Source organism: Geotrypetes seraphini, chromosome 16 (assembly GCF_902459505.1).
Source record: "Geotrypetes seraphini chromosome 16, aGeoSer1.1, whole genome shotgun sequence".
Classification (NCBI taxonomy): Eukaryota; Metazoa; Chordata; class Amphibia; order Gymnophiona; family Dermophiidae; genus Geotrypetes; species Geotrypetes seraphini.
The window spans coordinates 33,135,309-33,152,557 of NC_047099.1; the positions used below are offsets into that span (position 1 = coordinate 33,135,309).

Here is a 17,249-nt window from a genome sequence, read left to right on the forward strand (position 1 = left end):
CAGAAAAGTTGGTGTCGTGTTCTTCCAGGGGTTATGAGATAGGATATGGAGCCTGTCTGCCATGCTAAATTCTTCCCCCCCCCCCAACTTTGAGCTAAGCCAGGAACAGTTGGGACGCTCCTGGCAGCTATTCATTAGTTCAGAAAAAGCTGAAAATAAAGCAGTGATTTTAGAAGTGTTAGGTGCAATTTGCATGTATAGAAACATAGAAAAAAGCAGCAGAAAAGGGCTATAGCCCACCAAGTCTGCCCATTCCAAGTATCCCCTCCCCTGAATTTACTCCCTTAAAGATCCCACATGAGTATCCCATTTTCTCTTAAAATCCTTCACGCTGCTGGCCTTTATCACCTGGAGTGGGAGTCTGTTCCAATGATCCACTACTCTTTCGGTGAAGAAGTACTTCCTGGAGTCGCCATGATACTTCCCTCCCCTGATTTTCAGCGGATGCCCTCTGGTGGTCGAGGGTCCCATGAGCCAGAAGATATCATCTTCTGACTCGATGTGTCCCGTGATGTACTTATATGTTTCAATCATATCTCCCCGTTCTCTTCTTTCCTCAAGTGAATACAGCCGCAATTTTTTTAATCTTTCTTCATACGTGAGATCCTTGAGCCCCAAGACCATCCTGGTGGCCGTTCGCTGAACCGACTCGATCCTCAGCACGTCCTTTCGGTAGTGTGGTCTCCAAAACTGAACACAGTACTCCAAGTGAGGCCTCACCATGGCTCTGTACAAAGGCATCATGCACGTTTAAGTAGAGATTCTGAAACAGCCACAACACTGGTTAGACAGCTACATAAATGGAGCAAGACTGACATATAATGCCTTTAGAAAAGCCATAAAAACTGCCTTCTTTAGCACTCTCCAGACCAGTAGAGGTTAACTTTACGAGTGGGTATATATCTAATCATGACCAGCAGGTGGAGACTGAAAACAAAACTTTGGGACAGTATATCCTAGCCCCTCCTCTCTATTTCCCTCAGTCTTCTTTCAGTCTCCAGCAGGTGTTGAGTGATCTGTACCCATCTCCCTTGGTAGGGCTGTTGGAATTTGTTTAGGGGGTTTATTGTCCCTGTTTTTGGCCGGACGGAGCTTGGGCGGACTCTGTTTGGGGGTTCGTCCGACCTCGGGGGTGTCAAACCCGGCGGGTCACGAGCGGGGTCCCTCCCCCCACTTCCTCCACCTCCCCACATTTTTTTAGAGGAGCCTCAGCAGTAAGCCTTGCCCCCTAAATCAAGCAAGGCATATTGCTTCGAGAGCCTGTGGAGTCTGTTCTGTAAAAAAAAAAAAAAAAAAAATCCTGAGGTAGTGCTGGTCTGAAGGGTTGTTTCCCTTTAAGAAAACTGTATTTTACTGTATTTTTTCATGTAACCGGCACTTTTTTCTAGCTAGGTCGCGTATGGAGCAATTGTGCCCTTCTCCGGGGGAGTAGGACACAAATTTAGTCCAGCCGCGAGGCACTCGCGGCCGGCCTGAACTCGGCGGTTTGGGTCGGTGAGGTGGTGGAGCTCCGTCGGCAGCGGCTGCAGGCGCCCAGAGCTCCCCGCCGATGGTGCCTCGCGAGTCGGCAGGGAACGGTGGGGAAGCCCGGTCTTCTCCGTCCGCCCACGGAGGGAATCCCCGAGCCGCCGACGGTCGGGTTTTAGAGGATTCCCTCTCAGCTGATTTTTTGACAGCTGATGCCGGCTTGCCTGCTTTAGCGGCTGAGACTATTCAGGTTTCTCAGCCGCTTCAGGCTATGGAGGGAGTTTTTTTGGCGGGAAAACCGCCATCTTCTCTGTCTGGCCCCTCCATTTTGTCTTCCACCTCAGGTGACCTTCCCCCTGTTTTGACTATGCAGGGGCAAGGTTCTGCTGGGTCCCCTGCTGTGGCAGGGAGTCCCTTGGGACCCTCGGGGGGTTTTCCCCTGAATTTTTTCTTTTCTTTATGCAGAGCCTATTTTCAGGCGGCTGGGGGTCCCGGTTGCGCCCAGGGGGTTTCGGGGGGTGGGGTTTCCTCCGCGCTCCCTGCGGCTTTGCCTCTCTCGTCTGACGTGACGTCCCCTCCGCCGCCTCCCTTGTCCAAGCGTCCGCGGGTGTCGTGGGACGAGAATTTGTGGTCGGAGGAACGTGTCGGTCTGGAGGAGGACCTGGACCCTTCGGAGGAATTCCAGGACCCTCTGGAGGGGACGGAAGCTGGCGGCGGGTTGTCGGATTTCCCGTTCTCCAGTGACGAGGCGTCCGTTGTGCGCCTTTTTCAGAAAGATGAGCTGCCTGACCTTATTCAGCAGGTTTCTTCGGTTTGGCGTTTTGAGGACGCGCCGCCGGGGACTCCGCGTGTGGGGGACCCCCTGTTACGGGGGATCCGTTCCGTTTCCCGCTCTTTTCCTATGCATCAGGATATTCGGGATATTATTCTGGAGCAGTGGAAAACGCCGGAGACGCCGTTTCGGCTGGCGCGCAGCATGGCTCGCCTGTATCCCATTCCTGAAGGGGATCGGGCTACGTTAGCTTCGCCAGTCGTGGATGCGGTGGTCTCGGCAATTTCCAAGCGGCATACCGTGCCTGTTGAGGGCGGTTCTGCCTTGCGGGACTCTGAGGAGCGCAAATTGGAGAACATCCTTAAGCAAAATTTTCAGGTCTCTGCCTTTGGGGTCCAGGCGGCTATTTGTGGGGGACTGGTCGCTCGCGCCGTGTTTCGGTGGGCGGAGCGTGTCTTGGATCGAGAGTCTGACGACTGGTCTCTGGTGGATCAGGAGGTAGCGAAGATTGAGATGGCGGCCTCATTCCTCTCAGATGCTCTCTATGACTTGGTGCGGATCTCGGCTAAGTCTATGGCTTTTGGCGTGGCCGCAAGGCGTGTGTTGTGGCTGCGCGCTTGGGCGGCGGATGCTGCGTCCAAAGCTAAGCTTACTAAATTTCCCTTTCGGGGGTCGTTTTTATTTGGAGAGGACTTGGATAAGTTGATTCAGACTCTGTCGGACTCGAAAGTTCCCCGTCTGCCTGAGGACCGTGCCCGCCCGGCGTCTCGGGGGGGTGCGGCCCGGGGGCGTTTGCGGGAATTTCGCAAGTATCGCCCTGGGCGTGGGGCTGCTTCTTTCCAGTCTCCGGGGTTTTCCCGGGGTCGGTTCTTCCAGCGCATGCAGCCCTTTCGGGGGGCCCGTCGGGGGGCAGGGAATCCCTCCGCCGGTTCCCCCGCTTCCCGTCCTGCGCAATGACTCCTTGCCGGCGCCCCCTTTGGTTCCGGTGGGGGGCCCGGCTGCGCAAATTTTTCCCCAAATGGGCCGAGATCACGTCCGATCAGTGGGTCCTTGAGGTGGTGCGGGACGGTTACGCTCTGGAGTTCACCCGCTCTCTGCCGGACCTTTTTCTCGCTTCTCCATGTCAGACTCCATGGAAGACGCAGGCTTTTCGTCAGACCCTTTGTGGTGGCCATAAAGGAGGGGACCTTTCGGCCCATCCTGGATTTGAAAGGGGTCAACAGAGCTCTCAAGATTCCGTCTTTCCGCATGGAAACGCTGCGGTCGGTCATTCTGGCGGTTCAGCCGGGGGAGTTTCTTACGTCTCTCGAGCTGACGGAGGCCTACTTGCAGGTTCCAATTCGGGCCTCTCATCAGCGCTTCCTTCGCTTTGCGATCTTGGGGCGGCACTTTCAGTTCTGTGCGCTTCCCTTTGGTCTGGCCACGGCTCCTCGGACGTTCACCAAGGTAATGGTGGTCGTCGCGGCAGCCTTGCGGTCGGTGGGCATCCTGGTTCACCCCTACCTGGACGACTGGTTGATTCGGGCAAAGTCGTTGTAGGAGAGCTCCCGGGTTACGGCTCGGGTGGTGGAGTTTCTCTGGTCGCTGGGCTGGGTGGTCAACCTTTCCAAGAGTTGGTTGGTCCCGGCTCAGCGTCTGGAGTGCCTTGGGGTTATGTTCGACACCTCCTTGGGGAAGGTCTTCCTTCCAGAGGCCCGGGTGAGCAAATTGCAATCTCAGATTCGCCTGCTTTTGGCGTCCCGGGGTCCTCGGGCGCAGGATTTCCTCCAAGTCCTGGGGTCAATGGCGGCGTCCCTGGACGTGGTGAGGTGGGCGCGGGCCCACATGCGTCCTCTTCAGTATGCTCTGCTCCGGAGGTGGTCTCCCCGGAGGCAAGATTTGGATGTTCCGGTTCCCCTGCGAGGCTTGGCGCGCTGCAGTCTGCGCTGGTGGCTCCGGACCCCTCACCTGGTTCAGGGGGTGGGTCTGGATCTCCCGCAGTGGACGGTGCTCCTTACGGATGCGAGTCTCCTCGGTTGGGGGGCTCAGTTTATGGGCCACTCAGCTCGGGGCACCTGGTCCGCGGAGGAGGCCTCCTGGTCGATCAACGTGTTGGAGACCAGAGCGGTCAGGCTGGCGCTGTTAGCTTTCCACTCCCTTTTGCTGGGCAAGTCGGTCAGAGTCCTGTCGGACAATGCCACGGCGGTGGCTTATGTCAATCGTCAGGGGGGCACCAAGAGCACTCCTGTGGCGCAGGAGGCGGCTCGGCTCATGGTTTGGGCGGAGTCCCATCTTATGGACCTCTCGGCTTCTCATATAGCCGGGGTAGAAAATGTTCAGGCAGACTTCCTCAGTCGTCACTTCCTGGATCCAGGAGAGTGGTTTCTCGGCGCCGGAGCGTTTCGGTTGATAGTGCAGGCTTGGGGGCAGCCCCTGATGGACCTGATGGCCACGAGTGGCAACGCCAAAGTGCCCCGCTTCTTCAGTCGGCGCAGGGACAGTCTGGCCGAGGGTCTGGATGCTCTGGTCCAGCCGTGGCCAATGGAGGGGCTCCTGTATGTGTTCCCTCCGTGGCCTCTGGTGGGCAGAGTACTTCTTCGCATTGTTCGCCATCCGGAACTGGTGGTTCTGGTGGCTCCGGATTGGCCTCGGCGTCCGTGGTATGCGGATTTGGTGAGGCATCTGGTGGCGGATCCTCTTCCTCTGCCTCTCTTGGACGACCTTCTGACGCAGGGTCCCATGTTCGACCCGTCTCCCTTCTGTCTTACGGCGTGGCTCTTGAAAGGGGTTGCCTGAGCAGGAAGGGTTATTCAGGCAAGGTAATTTCTACTCTCTTGGGGTCCCGTAGGTTTTCTACCTCTCGGGCTTATGTGCGGGTTTGGCGTCTCTTTGAGGGATGGTGCCGGGCGCGGGGAGTGGTCTCTTTTCGCGCTTCCCTGCCTCACATTCTAGAATTCTTGCAGAATGGCCTGGATAGAGGCCTGGCTTGGTCTTCTCTCCGGGTGCATCTTGCGGCCCTGTCGGCTTTTCAAGGGTTGGTGTCAGGTCAGCTTTTGTCGGCCCTTCCTGATGTGATTCGGGTTTTGCGGGTGGCCAAGTTGCTTCGGCCTCCCATTCGGCCCTCGGTTCCCTCTTGGGATCTCAATCTGGTTCTCTCGGTTCTGGTGCGTCCGCCTTTTGAGCCTTTGGATGGCTGTTCTTTGAAGGACCTTACTTTGAAGGCGGTCTTTTTGGTGGCCATTACGTCTGCTAGGCGTGTTTCTGAGCTGCAGGCGTTCTCTTGTAGGGCTCCCTTCTTGGAGTTTTCTAGGGAGCGGGTCGTCTTGCGGCCTGTTCCTTCCTTTCTGCCGAAAGTAGTGTCTTCTTTTCAGGTCAATCAATCGGTGGTCCTCCCGGTCTTGGGAAATCGGGAGGGCTCGTCTGAGCAACAGCAGCTGCGCAAGTTGGATGTCGGTCGGGTTCTCCGCTCTTATGTGCAGCGGACTCGGGAATTCTGGATATCCGATCATCTCTTTGTCCTTCTGGCGGGTCCTCGTCGGGGTGCTGGCGCTTCTAAGGCTATTATTGCGCGCTGGATCAAGGAGGCGATTGCTTCCGCTTATCTTCTGAAACAGAAGCCTGTTCCGGAGTTTCTCACGGCTCATTCCACTTGGGGTCAGGCGGCTTCTTGGGCTGAGTCGTCGCTCGTGCCTCCAGTGGATATTTGTAAGGCTGCGGTTTGGTCCTCCTTGCATTCCTTTGTTCGACATTATCGGGTAGATGTTCAGGCGCGTCGGGACGCGGTGTTCGGTGAGCGTGTTCTGGTTTCGGCCCTTCGGGGGTCCCGCCCGTAAGAGGGACTGCTTTGGTACGTCCCACTCGTAAAGTTAACCTCTACTGGTCTGGAGAGTGCTAAAGAAGGAGAAATTAGGTTCTTACCTGCTAATTTACTTTCTTTTAGCTTCTCCAGACCAGTAGAGGTCCCCACCCTGTCTGTTGTTGTTGTTGTTGGGGCTGTTGCGCGGGCAGTTTTTGGTTTTTGCTGCGGGTTCTAGTATTTTTCTAGGGCCGGGGAGAATTGAAGAACAGCGGCTGTGGCTCGGCTGGCTTAGCTGGCGAGCTGTGGGGACATTCTTCCTTCGGGAATTTCTCCTCTGCATTTTCCAACAGCATTTTGGGTATGTTATTTGTTACTCCTTTCGGAGTATTGTTTTTTCTCTCTGTTTTTTTCCAGTTCTTGGTTCTGCTTGGCTATTCGGCAGACTGAGGGAAATAGAGAGGAGGGGCTAGGATATACTGTCCCAAAGTTTTGTTTTCAGTCTCCACCTGCTGGTCATGATTAGATATATACCCACTCGTAAAGTTAACCTCTACTGGTCTGGAGAAGCTAAAAGAAAGTAAATTAGCAGGTAAGAACCTAATTTCTCCTTATTCAACAAAATCACCACCTAAAAAAGTATCTACACCTAACACTACATATATCCACTCCTGTTTTTAAGTCTGAAATGCTTAACATCAATTTTGCTGCCTTTTGTAAGATTCTTTATGCTGTATCTCTCTACCTTTCTGTAAGACTCTATATGCTCTTTGTAAGATTCGATATGCTGTATCTCGGACCTTTTGCAAGATTCTATGTGCTTTTTTGTAAGTTTTCTACATACTGTATCCCGGATTTCTACATATTGTAACTCGCTGACTGTCCAGCTCTCTTCAGTGTGAACCGCCTAGAAGTCTCACGACTATGGCGGTATAGAAGAATAAAGTTATTATTATTATATGTACCCTACAGCACAGAGTTTTAGGGTGTGTTGCTTGATTGGACCTTGAGATTATACAGATTCTGTTGTTTGCTACAAGAATGCACGTGCATCTCAGATTTTTCTGTCGGCATTTACACCTGTTTTAAGTCATGAATAACTGTGGGCTGACTTTTGCTATGGGCCCGGGCTTAGGAAGAGAGCTTGGGGGTAATTTTGTACTTATCCTCAAATATCCAAAACAGAATGTCAAAAATTAAAGTTTTGGAGCTCCTTGATCAGCTTACGTTAAATTTAGAATTTTAGAAAATTTAGCATTTGCATAAAAGTATCACTACTTTAACATATAAAAAGCTCCGAATGATGGCCACTCTTAACATGTTTTTGCAAAATGGCTGTTTGTATAGTATATGACCGCCAAATGCCTTTTTTTGTACTCTTGTACATAACTTTACAAAAGCCCTACGTTCAGCAAGCCAGTACAAATTCAATGCAAAGAAATGCATTTGGGGGTTAATAATAGGAAGGAACTGTATATGCTGGGAGGAGAGAAGCTGATATGCACGGACGGGGAGAGGGACCTTGGGGTGATAGTGTCTGATGATCTAAAGGCGAAAAAACAGTGTGACAAGGCAGTGGCTGATGCCAGAAGGATGCTGGGCTGTATAAAGAGCGGTGTAGTCAGTAGAAGGAAGAAGGTGTTGATGCCCCTGTACAGGTCATTGGTGAGGCCCCACTTGGAGTATTGTGCTCGGTTTTGGAGACCGTATCTGGCGAAGGACATAAGAAGACTTGAGGCGGTCCAGAGGAGGGCGACGAAAATGATAGGAGGCTTGCGCCAGAAGACGTATGAGGAGAGACTGGAAGCCCTGAATATGTAAACCCTAGAGGAAAGGAGAGACAGGGGAGATATGATTCAGACGTTCAAATACTTGAAGGGTATTAACGTAGAACAAAATCTTTTCCAGAGAAAGGAAAATGGTAAAACCAGAGGATATAATTTGAGGTTGAGGGGTGGTAGATTCAGGGGCAATGTTAGGAAATTCTACTTTACGGAGAGGGTGGTGGATGCCTGGAATGCGCTCCCGAGAGAGGTGGTGGAGAGTAAAACTGTGACTGAGTTCAAAGAAGTGTGGGATGAACACAGAGGATTTAGAATCAGAAAATAATATTAAATATTGAACTAAGGCCAGTACTGGGCAGACTTGCACGGTCTGTGTCTGTGTATGGCCGTTTGGTGGAGGATGGGCTGGGGAGGGCTTCAATGGCTGGGAGGGTGTAGATGTAGATGGGCTGAAGTAAGTCTTAACAGAGATTTCGGCAGTTGGAACCCAAGCACAGTACTGGGTAAAGCTTTGGATTCTTGCCCAGAAATAATTAAGAAGAAAAAATTAAAAATTTAAATTGAATCAGGTTGGGCAGACTGGATGGACCATTCAGGTCTTTATCTGCCGTCATCTACTATGTTACTGACTTTGACAAATCTTTCCAGACTTTTAACTACATACAATTTGGCTTTAAAAGTATAAAGAAATGTGAAAGGAGTCATGTCCAGTGGCTCCCTGGCAGTGTTGGGATTCCAAAACAAAGTCTTCTCCTTGAGCTGGAGGTGGTGTGGCAGCAGTGCTCTCAGGGAGCCTTGGCCATAGCAGGACAACCACATTCAGGCCAAGCTTGCAGGGTTGTGTGAACTCTCGACTGAGCTCAGTTGCTGCAATGAATTGCTTCAAATAGAGAGTGTATGTAAAAGTACCCTGGTTAAGCGTATCAAGGGACCCTCGGCCACAAGAGGGCACCCGCTCAAACTCAGGGGCGGAAAATTTCATGGCAACACCAGAAAGTATTTCTTCACAGAGAGAGTGGTTGATCATTGGAACAAGCTTCCAGTGCAGGTGATCGAGGCAGACAGCGTGCCTGACTTTAAGAATAAATGGGATACCCATGTGGGATCCCTACGAGGGTCATTAGGGCATAGACAGGGGGTGGGTAAGAAGAGTGGGCAGATGTGATGGGCTGTAGCCCTTTTCTGCCGTCATCTTCTATGTTTCATACCGATTTCAACTGATCTGGACAAAATCGCAAGCCCCCCAAAATTCAGAAATGTGACTATTAAGAGGGAAATCTGTACCTTCTGCTTTGTTGCCTAAGTCTTGCTTGTGAGGAAGGAAGGATCCATAACCAACATGTGACACTGGTAGACAGTTATTTGGTGAAATGTATCCGCATGCTGATTAAAAAGAATGCAAACAGTTGGCCCCAAATTCATCCACCTTTTGTAATTCCTCCGATTTGTTAATGTAGCAGAAGCTATCCATTTGTGTTGTGTAGCATAACACTCAGATCTTCAATTGGGGGAGTATTTTCACTTCTCTCTGATATGTCGCAGGCAATAATGAGTGATCGAACCAGAGGGGCATTTTTCTGTGCCATGCGGGATCAGTGCAGTCGCGCAATCTTGGTGACGAGACGGTTCCAGATCATATGTCGGCTCTTCTGGAACCCATAAAACCTAGGAAAGATTTTTTTGGGCACTTCTGCTGAACTTCAGACGTGCTAGCAGTAATGCAGAAATTTTGTTTTTTTCCTCCATTTTTAGCTGGCAGCCTGAAAGGCAGATCCCATTCAATGATGTGCGGTTGCCCCCTCCCTCAGATTACAGCAAGGAGATCACCGAAAGTGATGAGGTGGAGGTAAGACGTGGTGGAAGTGGGGCAGACAAATAACTGGCCAGCACTCTGGTGGCAGTTTTCTTTTGAAATACTTCATTGCTGTCACTGCTCAAAGAGCATGACCTCAAACATCCGACTTGTATTTGTGATGTTAAGTGGCCAACATGGTGACGGGTCAAAAGCGCGCGAGGACAAAGGCACGCCGACAACCGAGCGCGGATAACTGAGCGCAGGGCTTAATCGCGCCGAAGAAAACCCGTATTTTAAAGGGCTCTGATGGGGGGGTGTAGGGGGGAATCCCCCACTCTACTTAATAGGGATCGCGCTGCCATGTTGGGGGGGTGTAACCCCCCCACATTATACTGAAAACTTAACTTTTTCCCTAAAAAAACAGGGAAAAGTTAAGTTTCCAGTATAATGAGGGGGGTTACAAACCCCCCACAACGCCAGCGCGATCTCTATTAAGTAAAGTGGGGGGGTTCCCCCACCAACACCCCCCGTCGGAGCCCTTTAAAATACGTTTTTTCTTCGGCGTGATGAAATCCTGCGCTCAGTTGTCGGCGTGCCTTTGTCCTCGAGCGCTTTAGGCTATGAACCGGCCAACATACCAGCTTCCCTTAAGTCTAATCCAGTGGTCTCAAACGCGTGGCCCAGGGGCCACATGCGGCCCGCCAGGTACTATTTTGAGGCCCTCGGTATGTTTATCATAATCATAAAAGTGAAATAAAACAGTTTCTTGATCATACGTCTCTTTAGCTATAAATGACAATATTATTATTAAGACAGCCAAAAGGAAAGATTTATAAACTAGAAAGAGTTTTACCTCATGGAGAATTGTCATTTCTTTCATAAGACTTTAACTATTTTTTCTGTGGCCCTCCAAGTACCTACAAATCCAAAATGTGACCCTGCAAAAGATTTTGAGTTTGAGACCACTGGTCTAATCAGATGACAGTATGTGCATAAGAGGCTAATTGAATGCTTCTTCCAAGCTCAGTTTTCCTCTACTGTCAACTAGATGCTATGAATTTATATTTTTATAATGACTTAAAGTGTGTATTCTTCCTATTCCCCCAGGTTTATTCCAGAGCAAATGAGCATGAGCCATGCGGCTGGTGGCTGGCAAGGGTTCGGATGATGAAAGGCGACGTAAGTTACTTTTTGTGGCTCTAAAGGTGACTGAATGGAGCATGCTGATAATGGAAAGGGCTTATTGGACCCTGGACCGTGGCGGTAGGGGAGGGCTTTGAGATTGGCTGTCAGCAATTCCATCCCCTGAAATGAGACGGAATGTAGTTCTGGGACTCTAGTGATAGGAAGCATTGGTTGGACGACCCTTACCCTACTACTCATGCCTTGTGTTTGGAGTCAAAATAGGAGGATCGTATGACTTTTACTTACAATTTCTTCCACTACTTCCCTTTCCCCCAGCTAATGGACAATGTCCTTCTAATATTAACATGAAGGAACAAGATGGAATGACGGTCTTCAACCAATCAGCAGCAGCATGCACTTAACCATAATAATGATCCAGTGTGGGAAGACATCTTTAGGCATTTCGCAACCTTAGAATTACAGGGATCTAACTGTACCGCAATTAGAACCTTGTAATCCCATGCATAGACTAATTTTAGTACATAGAACCGTGTAATTTCTTATGAAATGAAGGAACGGTTAAGTTGCAATAAATCCTCGTGAGTGTTGTAACATCTACATGTCAGATAGAACCCGGAAGTCATCGGAGTTAAAAATATTGAAAATTGTCACTTAGAACCCTGCAATTTTAAGGTCACTATTTGAAAATTCCCAGTTAGTGGTGCATGTTCTAGACCAGTGTTCTTCAACCACTGGTCCATGGACCAGTGCTGGTCCACAGAAATTTCCTGCCGGTCCACAGGGCCAGCACATGCATCATGCCCAAAACAGTGTTCTTCGACTGCCGGTCCACGGTGCAATCAATGCGGTGTTATCTTCAAGCCAGCTCCCTCTTCCTAATGATTCAGTGCACAAAGCCACGGGCAGTGGTTCCTACGGGCATCCTGCGCTTGAACCGGAAGCCTTCTCTTTGACGTTGCAACGTCAGAGGGAAGGCTTCCAGATGAGGCACGGGACGTGCAAGGTGCAATTAGTACTATTATGGGGGCGGGGTCTGGGGTAGAAATGGGCGGGATCTGGCCCACGACTTAGCCCAGTGTTCTTCAGCTGCCAGTCCACGGATCTATGCCGGTCCACAGAATAATTTATTTTATTTCTGCCGGTCCATAGGTGTAAAAAGGTTGAAAAAACACTGTTCTGCCATGAGTGGGCATGGTTCAGTTGATTTTTTGCCAGTTTTTGATTGGCTTTAGAGTCTACAGCATAGTACCTGTTAATATGGAGAAGCCCAGGAAGTTTGAGAGGCACCATACCAGTTTCACACAATGAAAAGGACGATGCAACGTTCACACTACAGAAAAGGCGATAGTGAAGACTTTTTTTAAACACAAGTTTTGGACTGCAATGTGTTTTATTAAAACTTGATGTACCAGACAACTTACACAGATCTAAGTAAGTTAGGAAAGCCTAAAACACTCTTTTGAAGAAATCAGTCTCTCATAAAGTCTTTTCAACAAGAACGCTAATGTTTTTTCTTATCCTCATTTTTCTCAGTAGTAAACACTTGTTTAAAAAGAAATGTCTTAATTAAAATCTTAAATTTTTGCTTCAGCTTTAATTTCCTTTGGGGGAGCATTTCATTAGACTGGCACCAGACCAAAAAAAAAGTTTTTATAAGTTGCTTCCCATTGAACCCTTGACAATTTGAGACAGAATCAGACTTATCTTGTAATGATTATAACACCCTTGAGGATGTAAATGGTACACCGTATATACTCGAATATAAGCTAAACCGAGGTAACAATTTTCCTCCCAGAAAGGAAGAAAAAAAGTTGACTTGAATATAAACTGGAGATGGGCACGATGGACTACTGGTCTGACCCAGCAGCGGCAAATCTTATGGGGGGTGGTTAATATTCAAGTGCTCTGCCTTGCCGGCTCTGCACCTTGTTCTCCCTTCCTGTCCTGCAAGGCTCTGCACCCTGTTCTCCCCTCCCTTCCTGCCCTGTGCCTTGTCCTCCCTCCTTCCCTACCCAGTACATTGTCCACTCACCCTCCCTCGCGATGCCATGCAGGCCTTCCCCGCGTACCTCTGAAATCCCTGGTGCTCCAGCAGTGGGCCGGGAACAGGCGGGATCCCTCTTGTCTCCTGTCCTGGAGGATGACTTTTAACTCCATCCCACCTCCTCTGTATAGCTTTGAAACCTCTGGTGGTCGAGTGGTGGGCTAGACCAGGAGTGGTCTTCCTGAACTCCTGCTCCATGCTGAGCCACTAGCTGAATGGCTGCTGCGAGTTCTCTGCTCTGGCCCACCGCTCGATCACCAGGGATTTCAAAGGTTCACGGGGGAGGCACGCGGGAGTTAAGTCATCGCAGTTGGCCAGGACAAGAGTCAGGAGGGGTTCCGACCCACCGCTGTACCTCTAGGCCTTACAGCAGGCCCGGATTGGGAAGGGGGTGGGTGCTGACCTGAATATAAGCAGAGACACCCATTTTTGGGCCTTTTTTGTAAATAAGATGGTTGATGCTTATAAAGGGATCCTTTTACTAAGGCTTGCTAGCCGTTTTAGCGAACGCTAACGCATCCATAGACTATAATGGATGTGTTTGTGTTTAATGCACACTAAAACAGCTAGCGGACCTTAGTAAAAGGATCCCAAAATGTATTATGTGCCACTGAACATAACCGCCATCTCCGGATCAGACCTTCGGTCCATCGAGTCCGGCGATCCGCGCACGCAGAGGCCCAGCCAGGTGTACACCTGGCGTCATTTTAATCACCCATATATATTCCTCTATGCCTCTCGTAAGGAGATGTGCATCTAGTTTGCTTTTAAATCCTAGAACGGTGGATTCCGCAATTACCTCCTCTGGGAGAGCATTCCAGGTGTCCACCACTCGTTGCGTGAAGCTGAACTTCCTGATATTTGTCCTGGACTTGTCCCCCCCCCCCCCCTTAGCTTCAGTCCATGTCCTCGTGTCTGTGTCACATTAGAAATTGCAAATAATTTTTTTTCCTGCTCTATTTTGTCGATTCCTTTCAGTATTTTGAAAGTCTCGATCATATCCCCTCGCAGTCTCCTTTTCTCAAGGGAGAACAATCCCAGTCTCTTAAGCCGTTCCTCGTACTGTTAATAATTTAAATGGTCTTCTAAAAGATATAGCTAAAAATGATATTTTAAATAGAGAGGGGTAACTTGGTCAACATTTTTTTTGCGTGATCTAATAAGCGTACAGCCACATTTTGCATTAACTGAAGTTATTTGAGATTATATTTCAAAAGTAATGTAATGTAATGTAATGTAATTTATTTCTTATATACCGCTACATCCGTTAGGTTCTAAGCGGTTTACAGAAAATATACATTAAGATTAGAAATAAGAAAGGTACTTGAAAAATTCCCTTACTGTCCCGAAGGCTCACAATCTAACTAAAGTACCTGGAGGGTAATAGAGAAGTGAAAAGTAGAGTTAGAGGAAAAATAAAAATAAAATAAACATTTTAACAAGACAGCATTGATCTAAATACTTTGGAAGGTAGAAGAGATGAGAGAAAGGAATAGAAGCAGAAGGGGGAGCCGTTGAACAGTAGAATTCTGGAGAAATTTAAATGAAAGAAATAGAACAAAACAAAGACAAAAGGCAAAACAATAGATAAGATTAAAGATAAATCATAAGCTGGAAAGAAAAATAAAATAAAACTTTGTCTTCAATCCACGGTTTCAGCGTCAGTGATGAAGTGGAGCAAGTAAGTTTAGGAGGAGCGATTGACGTTTCCAGAAAGGGCTTCTTCAGGGAAGAGACTTGGCAGACAGTCCCAGGATGCCTATGTCTCCTCCCCTGCGATGTTCTCCCATCCATGCATTCCCTCCCAGACACACTGCCCGTGCCCCAGCCGCTCCAAGGAGGCTGCCCCAGATGAGGCCCACGGTGAATGCAGGATTCTCTCCTCTGCGGGAAAGCCGCCCGGAGCCGACAGTCGATCTTCTTAGCGGATTGCATGGGGGGAAGAGTTCACACTCTTGGTAGGATCGGGTCTGTGTGCTCTCGGTGGTTGTGGCTGGTCTCGTTGCTGCTTAGGTGTAAAAGCAGTTGATCTCCACTGCTGCTGATATTTAAAAGCAGGCAGATTGATCTCTCCAATGGACTGCAGGGGGAGGAGTTCACACTCCTGGCAGGATCGGGTCTGTGGGCTCTTGGTGGTTGCGGTAGGTCTCGCTGCTGCTTGTATGTAAAAGCAGTTGTTTTTCTACTGCTGCTGATATTTAAAGCAGGTAGATTGATCTCTTAAATGGGATATAGGGGGAGGAGCTCACATGCCTGGTTGGATCGGGGCAAGGGCTCCTATTATAGGCTGCTTAGGTGTAAAAGCAGTTGATCTCCTACTTCTGATAATATTTAAAAGCAAGCATATTGATTTTTTCCAACAGAATGCTGGGGGAAGAGCTTACTTGTTTGGCTGGATCAGGGCAAAGGGCTCTCGGTAGTGGTGGCTGGTCCTGTTGCTGCTTAGGTGTAAAAAACAGTTGATCTTCCTAGTGGACTGCAGGGGGAGGTGGAGCTCACACTCTTGGTTGGATCGGGTCTGTGTGCTCTTGGTAGTTGCGGATAGTTCCGCTGCTGCTGATGTGTAAAAGCAGTTGATTTCCCACTGTTGCTGATATTTAAAAGCAGGTAGATTGATCTCTCCAATGGACTGCAGAGGGAGGAGCTCACATGCCTGGCTGGATCGGGGCAAAGGGCTCTTGGTAGTGGTGGCTGGTCCTGCTGCTGCTTAGGTGTAAAAGCAGTTGATTTTCCTAGCGAACTGCAGGGAGGGTGGAGCTCATATTTTTGCAGGACCGGGACTGTGGGTTTTTGGTGGGTTGGTCCCGTTGCTGCTTAGGTGTAAAAGCAATTGATCTCCCACTGCTGCTGATATTTAAAAGCAGGCAGATTGTCCAGGGAGAGGAGCTCTGCACTCAAACTGCCATCCTCCTCGCCTCCAAGTCCCACATATGCAATATTACTATAATCAACTCTTTTTTTTAATTTAATTTCTTTATTCAGTTTTGCATATTACAACAAGTGTATCAGAAAAATTCATATGATCTTATAAATACACACTTCATTTTCCTTCATGTAACACTTTAAGTACAACATATCATTCTTATATTCATATTTTATAATAATTTAAATATTATGTAAAACATTTAATATGTATAACAATTATAATTAAAATAGAAAACCCCCCACTCCCTCCCTACCTGTTTCAGAAAATCTAACCTAATACATCAAAAATATTTATTAATTCATACATATGAGAAAAATAAAATAATACCCACCCACATCCCCGCTTAACAAATATCTTATTATGGGAAAATGTTATCAGTCATTACAAAATATACTATAATCAACTCTTGATATAAAAACCACATGTAAAGAAGTGTGTAGCAGATTTTCCCTTTCTAACAATAAAAGAAATGTTCAAAGAAAGTTAAATTTGAATCTATCATAACCCCTTAAGATATTTACACTTATGTTTACTCTCGGAATTGATCTACCCAGTGGGTTTAGCTCCTTACCTGGAACAATCTCAGGACCATTAATCCAGCATGTCCATGTTTTACCCGTATTCAATATCAAATGATTTTTCTCTAACCAGCGTTCAATTACAGATAAGACAGTTTTACATCACAGTAAGTTCTAAGGTTAATGGATCAATCCTTTCTACAAGCAGTAGATCATAACAGTAAACACAGATTCCACATTTTTGTACGATTGTAAGTAAGGGAGCAATAAAGATATTAATGAAAGAGCTGAACCTTGTGGTGCACCACAAGTAACATATATATGTATTTGAAGCAATAGATCGTATTGATACTATAAAGCAGGCCTGCACAACTTCGGCCTTCGCCAGACTTTCAGGATGTCCCAAATGAATACGCATGAGATCAATATGCATACAATGGAAGCAGTGCGGGCAAAGAGATCTCATGCAAATTCACTGGGGAAATCTCGAAAACCCGACTGGATTCGGCCCTCGAGGACCAGAGTTGTGCAGGCCTGCTATAAAGGTTCTATCTTTTAGAAAACAAGTGTTACAACTTTAGTATTTAAAATGTTAAAATTTTTGTAACTATTATTGCAGTTCTGTTAGATTGAATATATTCAATGACTCGTAGAAACATGAAGGCAGATAAAGACCATATGGCCTATTTAGTCTGCCCCAACATGCCATCCACTATACCAGGGGTAGGCAATTTCGGTCCTTGAGAGCCGGAGCCAGGTCAGATTTTCAGGGTATCCACAATTAATATGTATGAGATGGATTTGCATACACTGCCTCCTTTTTGTGCCTTTGTGCACAAAAAGTCCTTCAACACCTAAACTGTAACCATTCCCTCGGGTTTTTTTCAGCCCAAATGCATAATCATGCCTTTCTTAATAGTAAGTTTTAGCTGCCAAATTTCAGACCATTCCCTTTAAGTCCTTCCCCATGCTCTCTACACCATCAGAGGTGTCTACTCCTGCTTTGAGTTCAACAAGCCAGT

The 17,249-nt window shown here is 48.1% G+C and overlaps 1 protein-coding gene across 1 annotated transcript in view; it reads left to right on the forward strand.

Moving 5' to 3' along the window:
* FXR2 (FMR1 autosomal homolog 2) overlaps positions 1-17,249 on the forward strand; it is an 83,383-nt gene that overhangs the window by 35,621 nt on the left and 30,513 nt on the right. The window contains exons 3-4 of the mRNA XM_033924538.1: positions 9,551-9,644; positions 10,701-10,772. Coding sequence (XP_033780429.1) covers positions 9,551-9,644; positions 10,701-10,772 — 166 coding nt within the window. The remainder of the gene's footprint in view (positions 1-9,550; positions 9,645-10,700; positions 10,773-17,249) is intronic.